Source organism: Schistocerca americana, chromosome 1 (assembly GCF_021461395.2).
Source record: "Schistocerca americana isolate TAMUIC-IGC-003095 chromosome 1, iqSchAmer2.1, whole genome shotgun sequence".
Classification (NCBI taxonomy): Eukaryota; Metazoa; Arthropoda; class Insecta; order Orthoptera; family Acrididae; genus Schistocerca; species Schistocerca americana.
In genome coordinates, this window is record NC_060119.1 from 787737580 (window position 1) to 787752501 (window position 14922).

General features: G+C 42.1%; 1 protein-coding gene across 1 annotated transcript in view; it reads right to left on the reverse strand.

Moving 5' to 3' along the window:
- The window catches only part of LOC124545570 (neuronal acetylcholine receptor subunit alpha-7-like), a 581174-nt gene that overhangs the window by 9917 nt on the left and 556335 nt on the right, over positions 1-14922 (reverse strand). The window contains exon 6 of the mRNA XM_047124520.1: positions 13525-13721. Within this exon, the coding sequence (XP_046980476.1) occupies positions 13525-13721 (197 nt within the window). The remainder of the gene's footprint in view (positions 1-13524; positions 13722-14922) is intronic.

The following is a 14922-nucleotide window of genomic DNA, read 5'->3' on the forward strand; positions in this document are numbered from 1 at the left end:
TCAAATTTTTGGGCCAAATAGATTTTGTGGAATCGAATGATAAGGGTGTCATAGCAGTCGGAACATGATGTGTCTGCACAGGCGAGCAGTGCAGTGACAAAATCGTGCATGGCGCGGATTGCAGGGAGCACGTCTTCGTAGCAGCGAAAGGGTTGATGCGGCCATGGTGGCTTTAATTCATGAACTGTGCGCTTCCTCCTAAATGTAAGCTTGCGAACTATGCTATACTGTGGTGCTGCTTCTATTGGGGCATGTGTCGTGTGCAACTGGCAACGCAGCAATCTCCCGCGTCTGGGCGGGCATGCGCGAGCCGCCAAGATAAAAGAATTGAACTATAGTGAATCAAAGATCATGAACTTAAGCTACAGGTAAACCATGTCCATAGTTGCTGCCGTCAATAAGTTTGCCAGTTTTGATACTGGTGCTTGATGCCACCACAATCTTCTTAAATGCAATGGCAAATTTGTAAATCCTGATGAGCATCCTTATGGTGGTACACTACCATCCTGTTCAATATGATATGGTAGAAGTTCCCTAAGTTGATATCTGAAGTAGCACAGACTGGAAGATCTGTATGAAGAATGCAATCCATTCAGAGAACCACCCTATGTTGGAGCTGTCCGGGGATATTAAGCCTCCAAGTACAATCAAAGGCCTTCTCAGGACCAAGGAAGATACTAGATGATGCCTGTGTATGAAAGCAAGTGTAACTGTTATCAGTGGACAGATTGGTTCTCCTGATTCTACACTGGAAGTGCCTGTTCAATGTCTTGATAAAAAAAAAAAAAAAAAAAAAAAAAAAAAAAAAAAAAAAAAAAAAAAAAAAAAAAAAAAACAAACAAACAAAGAGAGAGAGAGACTTCAATGTAACGTCAATGTTGAAGCCATTAGAGTCAGAGTAATAGCTTAGATTTGAGAAGGATGTGAAAAAAGTCAGTCATGTCATTTTCAGAGGAAACATCCTAGCATTTGATTAAATGATTTAGAAAAACCTAGGAAAATGCTAAATGTGGACAACTATCATGACATTACAATGCTCCATTGAGAACTGAGACAGGGTGATGTTTGACCATCAGCTCCTAAGATCTTTCCTCTGCAGCTAGTCAGGGAAACAACTAGAAAAATGACACAATCATGTATGGTCTTTCCATAGTCTCAGGAAGCATTATTGGAAAAGCCCACCTCCAAGTCTTTTCTATTCCAGATATTAGTGATTAGAATGAGGAAGGACATTTAGCTGCCCATATGAGGTGCCGCAAGTTGTTGTAAATGATTGGGTATTGTATTTCAAATCATAGATAGTGTGAAATTCAGTTTCCATATGGAGAAGTGGCAATTATAACCCTTTTTGTTGTTTGAACATTAGTCCCAGTAATAGATCTGTGGTAGTGGAAGGCTAGATTCTGGCTTTCACTAGCTATAGTTGCAGTAGAATGTTCCTCAATTGTATGCATAATCTCTCTCTGTTTGGCCAGAGGACTGAATAATTGAAGGGGCGAGAATGATATAGCCCAAAGCCACACTTTTCTCAAAATACGTTTTTTGTGTTAGTTCAACTTCTACTCAACAGAGGAAGCTACTGCATACATATTTTAACTTTCCCTCACTAGATGGCAGAGCAGTTCACACTTGTAGTTCTCATAGTGTGAGGAAGCAGTCTTTTTTGCATCTGAAACAACCAAAAACCACAGTACAATGGTGCTTCCACAGAAGAGGCTACTTCCATGCATAAGCTAAAAAGAAGATTCAGATACAGAAATGGTAGTTCTGAAGATGATTTTTCGTCCAGTGGCAGCAGCTATCGTCCCTCTGATGAATTTTCATCTGAAAATGACATGGTAAGTCTGAAATACTTACTTTTTTAAACATTTAAAACATTGAGGCTTAGGTCTGTATCAAAGTGAAATATTATTGCATAATTATAACTGTTATATACTCACTAATTAAAATATGTACATGTGAATCATGAACAAATTTTACTTCTCCTATTAATTACTGCATTATTGGTAATAATTTAAATATTATAAGCCTATTTGTATAATATATTAATATTTGGTATATGTGTTAAAGTGGCTTTGGTCTTTCTCATTCTGAATACTTTATTTGGCTTAGGGTGCTGATGAATGTGACAGGTCTCCTGAAGTATCACCTGCTAAAGAACCTAAAGGCAGAAAAAATAAGAGAAATATGAACAATTGGAAAAGGGGAAAATGTAAATGTTGTAGAAATTATGGCAGACAGTACATATCTGATAAAACAGGACAAATTGTTCGTGCTAAAATTCTTGGTCCTGGATGTAAATGTAAAAACAAGTGTTGGAGCAAAATTCATGAATGTGTAGAGTAGATATTCAATTCTTTTTGGGATATGGGTGATTTCAGTTGCCAAAATAATTACCTTCTGAGCAATATTAAGATGCAACAAGTGCAAAGGAGGTAACTATGTTTAATGATAATTTGAAATTGATTTATATATCATGCTCTTTTTATAAACAAAATATTATTATTTTTATTAATAAATTTCACTTTTTAAGGTACCCAAAGAAAAGGAAAAGCACAATTTCATGGTGAATGGTCACTTTTTCTTACCAGGTTAAGGTTAATGGCTATAATATTTTGGTATGCAGAGAAGCATTTTTCAGTGTGCATGGGCTTCAGAACAATCAAGGACATCTTAAGAACTTACAAAAATACGTGTGTGAGGGACATTCCACTTCTCCAAAAGACAGAAGAGGTATTTAATGATTACATTAATGTCGCTTCCAAGAAAAACCATAATGTTGTTCTGTTGTGCTTTTTTGTCCAGTGTTTTTCTTTACATATCATATTCAGACACAAATTCACTAAATTTGTCTGACCTGGGCATTTACCTTTAAAATCACTTTTTCTTTTTCTTTGTTTCCAGGAAAAAAGGGAACCCATCAAGGAAAATTTCACAAGAAGCAGTTCAGACAGTTCACAATTTCATAAATAATATACCTAAGTATGCCAGTCACTACAGCCACTCACAGAACCCCAATAAAGTGTACTTCAACCATGACATGTCCATTTCTTCATTATATCAAGAACATTATTTGAAATATTGTGAAGAAAATAATGCACCACAAGTAAAAGTTTCGAAATTTCGAGATATATTTAACGAAGATTTTAATATTGGTTTTAAATTGCCTCGTTCAGACACATGTCAAGTATGTGACGAATTTCAAATTCAAATAAAAAATGCATGTTGACCAACTCTGAAGATATTATTAGAAGATTAAAAATTGAAAGGGACCTACATCATGCCAAAGCATCTGCTGGACAAAATATGATTACACAGCTTTCCATATCAGCTAGGGAGAATCCTAAGGAATATCTTACAATATCCTTTGATCTACAACAAACCTTTCCAACACCAAGGCTTACATCTGGGCCTGCATTCTATAAGAGGAAGTTGTGCACTTACAATTTTGGTATTCATGATTGTGGGTCTGAAAAGGGACATATGTTTGTGTGGAGTGAAGATGAAGCAAAGTGTGGATCTGATAAGATAGGAAGCTGTCTGATAAAATTCTTAGAAATACAAAAGTCTCAGGCAAACATTCTTCACATTATTAGTGATAATTGCAGAGGCCAAGGCAAAAACTGGGCAATTGTTGCACTAGAGAGATCACTATTGCGTTCAGGAAAATTTAAAGCCATTGAACATTGGTTTCCACAAGTCGGACACACTCAACTGCCCTGTGACCGAGATTTTGGCCGAATTGAGAAGCACTTTAAGAACAGAAACCCCACTGTGTACACCCCTCATGATTGGGTTACCATCATTAAAGAATCGTGCAAGAATAAGCCATTTTCAGTCATTAAAATGAAGCAAGCAGACTTTATAGATCTGACACCCCTGCAGATAAATATTGCAAAAAAGCACAAACATGATGGTGGATCTCAGTTCCGATTTTCTGAAGCGGCAGCTTTTAGTTTTGATGAAGGAATGCCATCACACTTAAAAGTGAAGTATCAGTACACTGAATTTGAAGAATTCAGAATTGCAAAGATCATTAAAAAAGAACGAGCACATCAGGAGAGTAATCCGTTCCAGCTCTCAAGGAAATACTTCAAGTCCATTCCAATTTGTGTAAAAAAACTCAAAGATGTTATGTCATTAATGCCATACATACCAGATGTTTCGAAGGGCTACTTCAACAGCCTGAGTGAATCAAAGGAAGAAAGTGATGAAAATGAAACAGAGATGATAGATATTGGCTACATTGTGTGAAGCACTGTAGTGACTATCATTGTAAGTTATGTTGTATATTGATGTACACATTTTTGTAAACTTTGTGTAAAATTAGTATGAGACAGGCCAAAGCCCAATGTTGTATCACCCAGGGATAAAATATTTTTTTATTAACAATGTTTAACTTTGTACACAATATAACTATGCAAACATGTATATTAACACATTAGAGAAATAAACCAGTTTTGTCAACAAACCCGAAAAGTTGAAATATGATTTATGGATTTATTTGAAGTTTTAAAATGCTCCCCTGAAAAATTTACGTTTTGTGGCTTTGGATTATGTCATTCCCACCACTTCAATTGGATAACGGCACTGTCGTAACGGCGACTGGAACAGTCGCGGGTTTGATGCAATGGAAAATGCGGCAGGACCCGCGGAGCGGCCCATTAACAACACAATGGAGAGGACGGACATGATCAACGAAGGACCTTACAACAACAACAAGAACGAGACAACAGAGTCAAGAAACCTAACTAAACAACCACGTCCACTCGTAAACAAAACACGAAAGTAAATATGCTGTCTAAGGCGAGGCGATATGTCAAGAGACGTACGCAATGTTAGACTGGCTGGCTGAGCGAGAGGCAGGCGCTGAAGTACTCTATCGGGGCACCGCTGTTGGCCGCTGGAACCATGTGTTCCACTGTGGCGCCCTCACACTAAAAGTGGGCCAGGAGGTGCACGCCGCCACAGCTTACGGCTTGATAATGCAGAGACATCTAGGGGTCTTAAGACGTCCATGGCGTCTGGCGCAGATTCAAATTCCGTGGCGCGGAACCAGATCACTTCCCCCTGAAACATGCGCGTAGGGGCAGAAACAACCTGGATGGTGCCAAGGTGGTCAGCAGTGGCAAGAGGAACTGGGCACATCAACTGCAATTGGCAGGGAGGAAGGGACGCCCGAGGTATCCATGACAGCCGATCCAGAGTCCAGGGCAGAGAGGGCTGGCGGCAGGCCCGTGGGGAGACGGCAACCGGGGCAGGGACAGTGACTCGAGGATCACATCCACACCTCAAGGAGGTAGGGGAAGAGGTGGCAGCGAAAAGTCCTGTGGCAGCACGAGGGCAGAGCTGATTGTGATGGCGGTGCTCCAACCCCGACGTCTGCACTGATGTCACACGCAGCCCATGGGCCGCTACAACCGTGGAGGGTGTCCAACCCGCTTTGTGCCCATACTCATGGGCTCACACGGCTGTGTCAGGGGCATACCACTGCGAGGGCCGGGAGTGGGGGTGGGAGGCAGATGGCATCAGCAAGTAGAGCAGGGTCCAAGGCTGTCGCCCATGAAGCAGCTCTGCAGGGCTGCATCCGTCAATTGGCATAGTGCGAAAGGTGTTCAAAGACAGGGTGGGGGCCGACATGGTTGGAGATGTGTCGACCGCCTTAGTCAACTGGTGTCTAAAAGAGCAGACGAGCCTTTCCGCCGCGCCATTGGACGAAGGGTGGAAAGGGGGGCTACGGATATGTTTGATACTGTTGGCCCGACAGAAGTCGTGGAAGGAGGACGCCCTGAATTGGGGACCATTATCGGAGACCAATGAGTGTGGCAGGCCCTCAATGGCGAGAACCAGGGCCAGGACTGTGAGTGTAGCCTCTGTGGTGATGGATGACATGCGGACAACATATAGGTATTTGGAGTAGGCATCAATGATGAGGCATGGACACCAAAAATGGGCCTGCAGAATTGATATGAATGCGATCCCATGGCCGGCGAGGCACAGGCCAGGATGCAAACAACTGGGGGGACTTGCCTGGTGACACACCCAGACAGTGCACCTATGGACCAGGTGCTCAATATCGCCATTGATGCCGGGCCAATACAGGTGCCTGTGAGCCAAAACTTTCATATGGGACATACCCCAGTGCCCACGGTGTAACAAACTGAGCACCCGAAGCCGCAATTCTGGAGGGATGACCACCCAGTGGGTAGCCGACTCCATGGCCAACAGAAGGACATCATCAACCATGGAGAGCCTGTGGGACAGGTGGTGCCAGGGGCTGAAATCTGACTGCATCTGATGAGTAACATAGGACCACCACGCATGAACCACGTATGTGAGAATCTGCCGCAAGACAGTGTTGTGGCAGGTATCTGCAGCAATGTGAGGAGCCATAAGAGGCAGACTGTCCAGCACATCCTGGCGGGCAGAATCAATGTGAAAGCAGAGGACCTTCTGTTGGTCAAAGGCAGGATTGGGGCCTGCTGGGAGACATGACAAAACGTCCGCATTAACATGGTGGGCAGTGAGCTTATACCAGATGGTGTAAGCGTAAGTACGTAAAAACAGTTCCCAGTGCTGGAGACATTGAGCCGTCTGCTCTGGAAGGTGAGAGTGGGGTCCAAAAACTGCAACCAAGGGTTTATGGTCCGTAAGGAGGGTGAACTTTGCCCCAAAAAGATAGGTGTGAAATTTTTGCACAGCGAACACGATCACCAGAGCCTCCTTTTCAATCTGGGAGTAGTTCCGTTGTGCTGGGGTCAACATCTTAGAGGCATAAGTGATGGGCTGTTTGGATCCCTCGGCATCCTGGTGCGCAAGGACGGCCCCAATGCCATATGCTGATGCATCAGCCACCACAACCAAGGGACGCCCCAGAGAAAAGGGAGTAAGGCAAGGGGCAGACTTCAGCATCATCTTTAAATGGAGAAAAACCTGGTCACAGGCAGGAGTCCAATCAAAAGGTACCCCTTTGTGACGCAAGTGATTGAGGGGTTGAGCAATGGAAGCAGCATGGGGCAAGAACTTTAAGTAATAAGTAACCTTGCCCAAAAACACCTGGAGTTCAGATAAGTCTTTGGGTCGAGGAAGGGCCTCAATGGCCACAACATTACGACCTGAAGGGTGAATGCCATCTTTGCTAAGCCAGTGGCCTAATATTCCACCTCTGGTTGAAAAAAATAACACTTCTCTGGCTGACAGCCTAAACCAGCATATTGCAGAGTGTGAAATAAGGCGCTAAGGTTTTGCAAATGTTCCTGGCGGGAACGCCCGGTGACCAAGATGTCATCCAGATAATTCACGCAGGCAGGGATAGGCTGTGTAAGCTGCTCCAGGAATCGCTGGAAAATGGCCAGTGCCAAAGAGACACCAAAGGGAAGGCACTTGTACTTATACAATCTGAAAGGAGTGTTGATAACCATGATGTTCTGAGATTCGGCATCCAAGGCAACTGGTGGTATGCCTCAGCCAGGTCGATCATGGAAAAATATTCTCCCCCAGTAAGCTTGGCAAGAAGGTCTTCCTGTCGGGGAATGGGGTAAGTGTCAACAAGGGACTGAGCTTTGACTGTAGCGCCAAAGTCCCCACACAGCCGAAGGGACCCATTGGGTTTCCGTATGACCACCAGTGGTGTCACCCACTGTAAGTTACAGGTGCTAGCACGCCAGCGGCCTGGAGCCGATCAAGTTCCTGCTTGACCGCTGGTCGTAAGACCACTGGAAGGGGCCGGGACTGGAAAAAGCGAGGCTGTGCATCCAGCCATAGGGTGATGTGTGCCTGAAAGCTGGAAGCACATCCGAGATCCGGTGCAAACAAAGATGCAAAAGTGGAGCACAGATCGCCCAAGTCCTGAAAGGGAACAGCCATGGAAACGACCTTAACTTCGTTGGAAATTGAAAAGCCAAATAGTTGAAACACATCCAGGCCAAAAATATTCGAAGCCGATGGATGGTCGACGACAAAGAGGGTAAGGAGCAGGGGATTACGCTTGTACGTCGCCTGGATGATGAACTGCCCATGAAGGGGGATGGAACTGTCTCCGTAGGCGACCAAACAGCGAGAGGGAGGCAACAACACAGGAGAGCCCAGCCGGGTATATGTCGCCTTATTAACCAGGGAGACAATGGCCCCAGTGTCGACCTGAAAACTGACATCCTCAGTGAAAATGCGGAGCATGTGGAAAAGCTTCCGCGCTGATGGGTCATCCTGTGGGACGACTGATTGCAGAGCATGGGCTCTATCTTGAGGCCCAGGGGGGGGCAGGACTGGAGCGAGTTGAGCGACTACAACAAACTGATCGGATGTGGACCTCCTTGTTACACAGCATGCACGTTTTCCAGCGGTGGGGACAATCTGCCCATAAAAGTGCAGTAAAGCACTGTGGGCAAGATGGAAGTGGGCCGCACAACCGGCGACGAGGGGCGACCGAAGGCGCCGATTCCATAGAGATGTTGGACAACGAGGAGTCCCGACGGCGCTGATGTCTGTCGGCCGGGCCACGTTGACGTCGCATTGGTGGAACCCGCCATGAGGCCACGATCCCTGCCACCTGCGGTTGCGCCATAAGGCGCTTGTTAGTCGCTTGAGCAATTTCAAAGGAGTGGGCAATGCGGAGAATCTCTTCCAAGGAGGGGTTGTCGAGTTTCAATGCTGCAGTATGGACCTTAGGATTGGGAGACAGCTGAACCACCACATCCCGGATCAGGGAGTCCACATATGAAGCCTTACACTGCTGATTGGTGCACATAAAATCGCATCGACTGCTGAGACCCTGCAAGTCAGTGACCCAATAACGATACGATTGACCAGGCTGTTTATGGTACCGGTGAAACTCCAGCTGAGAGGTGACCACATGGTAGTGTTGGAATAATAGTTTGTCAGCAAAAGGCAGATCTCCTGGAAAGAGAGAGCCACAGGATCGGACAATGGTGCCAACTTGCAGAGAAGAAAGAACGTGTCCGGGGAGGCCCAAGACAAAAACAACGACCGCTGCAAGGAGTCGTCCGTGATTTGAAAAGCTGTGAAATATTGTTTCAGCTGATGTAAGTAGGTTTCCCAGTCCTCATTAGTGTCATTAAAGGGTAGAAATGACGGTGGATGTGGGAGAGCATCGGACACCCGAGGACTTTGAAGCTGTTGGGGTAACGCGTCCCGAGCATCGACTTTGTTCGTTAGCAACTGCAGCGACTTTTGTACGATGTCTTAACTGGAGCTGCTGCTGCTGGATGAGCTGCTGCTGTTGCTCCAGCAGACAGACCAACTTTGCCTCCATACCAATAACTACCACCATTTACGTCACCAAAATGTTGTAATGGCGACTGGAACAGTTGCGGGGTTGAAGCAACGGAAAACGTGGCAGGACCCGCAGAGCGGCCCATGAACAACAACACAATGGAGAGGGGACGGACACGATCAATGAAGGACATTACGACAACAACAAGAATGAGACAACAGAGTCAATAAACCTAACTAAACAACCACGTCCACTTTTAAACAAAACATGAAAGTAAATACGCTGTCTAAGGCGAGGCGATATGTTAAGAGATGTAGGCATTGTTAGACTGGCTGGCTGAGCGAGAGGCAGGCACTTAAGTACTCTGTTGGGGGCACCACTATTGGCTGCTGGAACCACGTGTTCCACTGTGGCGCCCTCACACTAAAAGCGGGCCAGGAGGCGCACGCCACCACAGCTTACAGCGCGATAATGCAGAGACCTCTAGGGGCCTTTGACGTCCATGAAGTCTGGCGCAGATTCAAATTCCACGGCGTGCAGTACCAGAGGCTCCACTTAGGAATAGGTAGTTTCCATAGGTGATCTGAAGCCATTCTTATAAATAGTCTTGGTGTTTGATGTGGCCAGTTGACTGAACAACATCCATTTTGTATTGCTGAGTATCCATGTATGTGGCTTTCTTTGGAGCACTACTTGATCTGTTAGGTGCAGTTAAATGGACAATGTTCCCTTGAGAGCATGTTATGTGCATTAAAGCCTCCATTGAGAGTAACATAAATCAGTAATCAAATACATTTTACTCATAGGAAACGAAGTTGTGATATGACACGAGAGGCTGTAATTTGCTCTTTCTAAACACAACTATCTTTTGATGAATACTAATGCAGAGTTCCTTTACATGAACTGAAAGTGGCATACTGAAAGCCACGTCAAACACTTGACACATTGGAACTACCACACTTTAATATCGTATGATGGTTTTCAAATGTTAAAATTTCATTTTCAGGTAAATGTTTCTACCTGTTTCTGGAGATTGTTGTACAACATTTTTATGGCATTTCTGTGATGAGTACTAATATTATGAATATCACGTAGGCTCATTTTGTTGGTTATTGAAAATGTTTGCATTTGACTTGGACAATTTCTTTAACTAACCAATAGAGGCACCAATATCTGCAATGCATGAAGAAGACATGTAATAGTGATGATTTATAATATGTAGAGTGTCTTTTAGCATTTGCCAAGGTTGCTTACTTTCTGATTTATGAGATAAAGTTGACAATCTAAAATTTTCATTTTATAAAGTTCAATAAGCATTTTGTCAAAACACTGTAAACCAAAATTGCGTATTACTCATAATGAACACAATGCCCTCCTCCTGTAATAGCCTATGTAGCCACTGTAACCTCAGCAGAGGAGGTTGCCTGAAGATGATTTTAAAGAATGTGTATGTCCATCTTTTTAGAGATGGTTGCAGGACTCGGCTGTTCAATACAGGATGTCAAATTAAACACCTTTCAGCCATCTAGTTTCTAAACTTATTATATTTGTCTACCAGTTTCAGCATATTCAGGCCCCTGACCAATGTGTTGTAGGATATTCTACTTTGGTCCTGATCAAAACAGGGGCCAGCAATACTGGTATTAGTGATTTTTGCTAAAGTGATCACTTCAACCATCATTTGCCACTACAGCAAAAATCTAGTAATACCAGTATTGCTGTCCCTGGTTTTGATCGGAACTAAAGTAGAATCTTCCTACATGTTGGTCAGGGGTCTGAAGATGGTGTAGTAAAATGCTGAAAGTGGTAGCCAAATGAAATAAGTTTGGAAACTAGATGGCTCAATGGTTTAATTTGTCATCCTACTTCAAAGAATGTTTTTAGCCATCATACAAAAAATAAAATTTATGTTTTTTTTTCTTGTAACCCCCCCCCCCCCCCAATTAAACAGCTTTTTTATTGTTTGGCTGGGAGAATCATTTTATGTTTATGGAATAAACATTTCACCCTGGAGCAGTGTGTGCTCTTTTGATACTATCGATGAAATTAAAACTGTGTGCCAACTTGTGATTCTGACCTTTTGGGTGTGGTAACAGCATAAACATTTCCAGTTTAATTTTTTCTTGAAATGATAATTGTTGATAAAATTTGTTTTCAGCTTTTTCTTTAATAAGCAACATACAAACATACAGCCCTGGTTTACTTTTTGCATCACTGCAAAGATGAGTGGTACAAATATTAGTGCCATTGGTTTGGAGGGAGAGGTAAAATTGTTAAATTAAACAAAACTTCAGGAGCCTATTGGATGTGTTAGATTCTATGTAGAATTTGCAGTGGTATCTGCTCCCTGTTTAATCATAATATACTGAAGATTACTTTAACAAAAACCAGTGCCCATGACTGGAAAAAAGCATAAGTGACACTTGTTTACAAGAAAGGTAATAAATGTGATCTACAAAACTACTGTCCAGTGCCATTGATATCCATCTGTTATAGAATCCTAGAATTTGAGTTCAAATGTAATAAGGTATTCCATGTCAACCAACATGGATGCTGAAAATACTGATCATGTGAAACTCAACATATACCTTTCTCACATGATATTCTGAATGCCATGGTTCAAGAAAATCAGTAAATGCATTTTTTTAGGCTTCTGACCAAACAGGACCAATGTGCCACTATCCTTTTCTTGGCTGGTGAAGGGCAAATGCTGGTAAACATCCATCAAAGAATGAAAAATACATATGGAGCAGAATGTCTGTCAAAAACACCCATTCTGAAAAGGTGCACTAAGTTCTATGCTGGTCGCGATTCAGCACAAGATGCCAGTCAATCTGGGAGGTGTCTTATCCATTATGGACAAATGGATGATACTCTAGCATCTGCCCTATAGTCCTGATCTCACACCATGCACTTATCATGTCTTTGATCCATTAAGAAAGGCCTTGAAACATCAATGATTCCTGACAGACAAGGATGAGGAGCAGGCACCTATCTCCTTGTTCATGCAGCAGGACACAGTATTTTACCAAACAGGTATCATCTACCTGGTGTGTTGGTGGGATGATTGCCTCAATGCTCACAGTGATTTTGTTTGATTGGCTTCTGATTCTGGTCTGTATGGTATTTGAACAGAAACTTTTTGATCATCCCTCATAGTAGCTTCAGGTTCAGTCAGAGAAAGTGTGCTGTGATCCTTGTTGTCCATGTTGTATGTTAGTGATCTGGCAGACAATATCAACAGCAAATCCAGACTGTTTGCAGATGATGCAGGTTTCTTTAATGAAGCAGGGACAGAGAAAGTTTCAGAAATATTCAGTCAGATCCTTACAAGATTTTAAAGTGGTACAAAGATTAGCAACATGCTTTGAATGTTCAAAAATGTAAAATTATGGACTTCATAAAGTGCAAAAATTTAATAATATATGATATCAATATCAGTGATATCTAATTAGAAACAGTCAACTCATACAAGTAACTGAGTGTAATAATCTACAGGAGTACAAAATGGAATGACTACACATACTCAGTCATATGTAAGGCAGATGGCAGACTTCAGTTCATTGACAGGATACTGGGAAAATGCAGAAAGTCTACAAAAGAGGTTGATTACAAAACACTTGTATGTCCCATCTTAGAATACTACTTACATATGTGGGACCTGTACCAAATAATACTAACAGGGGATATTGAATGTATACAAAGAAGGGTGGCATGAATTTTCACAGTTTAGTTTTGGTTATAGAGAATGATATGGGAATATTGAAAAAAACTAAATTGGCAGACTTTTCAAGATAGATGCAAATTATCCTGCAAAAGTCTACTTACAAAATTTACAGAACCAGTATGAAGTGTAGAATCTAACTTCTTCAGGCACCATTGTATCACTCCCATTGACTGTGTGAAGACAAAATTAAACCAATGACAGCAAGTACAGGGACATTTAAGCAGTCATTCTTCCAGTGCTCCATACATGATTGATTAGGGAAGAAACCCTAAGCATAGTATCATGTTAAAGTTTTCCAAGTCTTTAACCAGTGGTGTGTCTTCAAATAAATATATGAGGCCAATTTGTGGCGGGTTGATGTTTTTAAGTTAAATGTTATAGAACTTGGCGAATATTTGAATACTGGGAGCAGATGTTACTATCTTACTTATTTAATCACTGTTCCTGAGATTTACAATACCAGGAGTATCATGTAGTGGTTTACTGACGTAAGAAAACATTTGTTACTATGTCAGAATAATTTACACTCTTACATGTGACAGAGACTGAGAATTAAGTTACTTACATTGAATGCTGCAGATGTTGGTTTGTCCCTTGGTTCAAACTGCAGGAAAACAACTCTTGCAAGTTTTCCCAAGATGAGGTTTTTAATTATCTGAGGAACACCTGTCCCTCTGACTCCACGGTGATACACATTCAGAGTCACAACTGACAAACCAGATGCAAAGGAAACAAGGCAAATGCTGACTCCATAGTACATGCCTGAAACAATATTTTTATTTGTTTGGAACTAGTATGCAACTCTACATATCTACAATACAAACAGAGTAAACAGTGAATATTAATTGTGTAATCATTGCCATTCTCACCTTCACAGAAAATGAATTTCTTTAATATTTCAGAATCAGCATTGAAATTTAATTTAATTAACTTACAATTTATGTTTTATAATGAGAGTGACCACAAATGTACTTAATACAACAACATGAAGTTCAAAGTTCTGCAAACTGTCATGTAGCATAATGCAAGATGTGGCAACAGCATCATTGTAAAAAAGTAGAAATTAACACATTCATCAGGTTACCTTCCATTAGGAACTTAGGTGCACTCAGCAACTGTGATCTGACTTATAAATTATACAGTGCAGCAATCAGCCATCCTTTTTTTTGCAGGTTTTATCTGGCAAATCCAGATTTCAGCTACTGCCTAGCCATTATCAATGCATTATTTTTTAGTCTCAAAGCATGTCAGTTCCCTGTTGTTCAGGTGTCAGTCACAGTTCTTTGAATACTACTATCTGTATTCAAAGAACTGTGACCGATGCCCGAACAACAGGGGACTGACATGCATTGATACTAGAAAATAGTGCATTGATAATGGCTGGGCACTAGCCAAAATCTGAATTTTACAAAAAAAAAGGATTACTGATTTCTGTGCTCTATAATTTATAAATCAACACCTTCATGAATATGTGAATGTATTTGAACAATAACTGAGTGTAAGCTGCCATAATATACAGTCAGTGGCAACTGTGTGATGCCCATCTTTTATGTGGTTTTTGGAATCCACAGGATGACCTAAACACCACCTACAAGAGTCCAGAGGTTGTTTGGGGATATTTTCAGGGTATTTTGATCCAAGGCCTCACTGGTTTGTGGTAGCTTTTTATGGAATAAATCAACTGAGTGAGGTGGTACAGTGGCTAGCACACTGGCCTTGCATTCTGTTCAATTTATTACACCAGTGGTCTTTGTGTTATGTCTGTATTGAATATCTTGTTTAGAAATGAACTTTTTTCATCTACTCATGATACTTGCTGTAGGCATCAGCAATGCATACTTTACTCTCACCTTCAAACTTGCCTTCTGGAGTTCTGTCTCAAATTTATTTTTCTGGCAGTATTAGATGCACATTAACAGTGAAACTACAAAGAAGTATGGATAGGCTTTCTGATGAAGAGTTG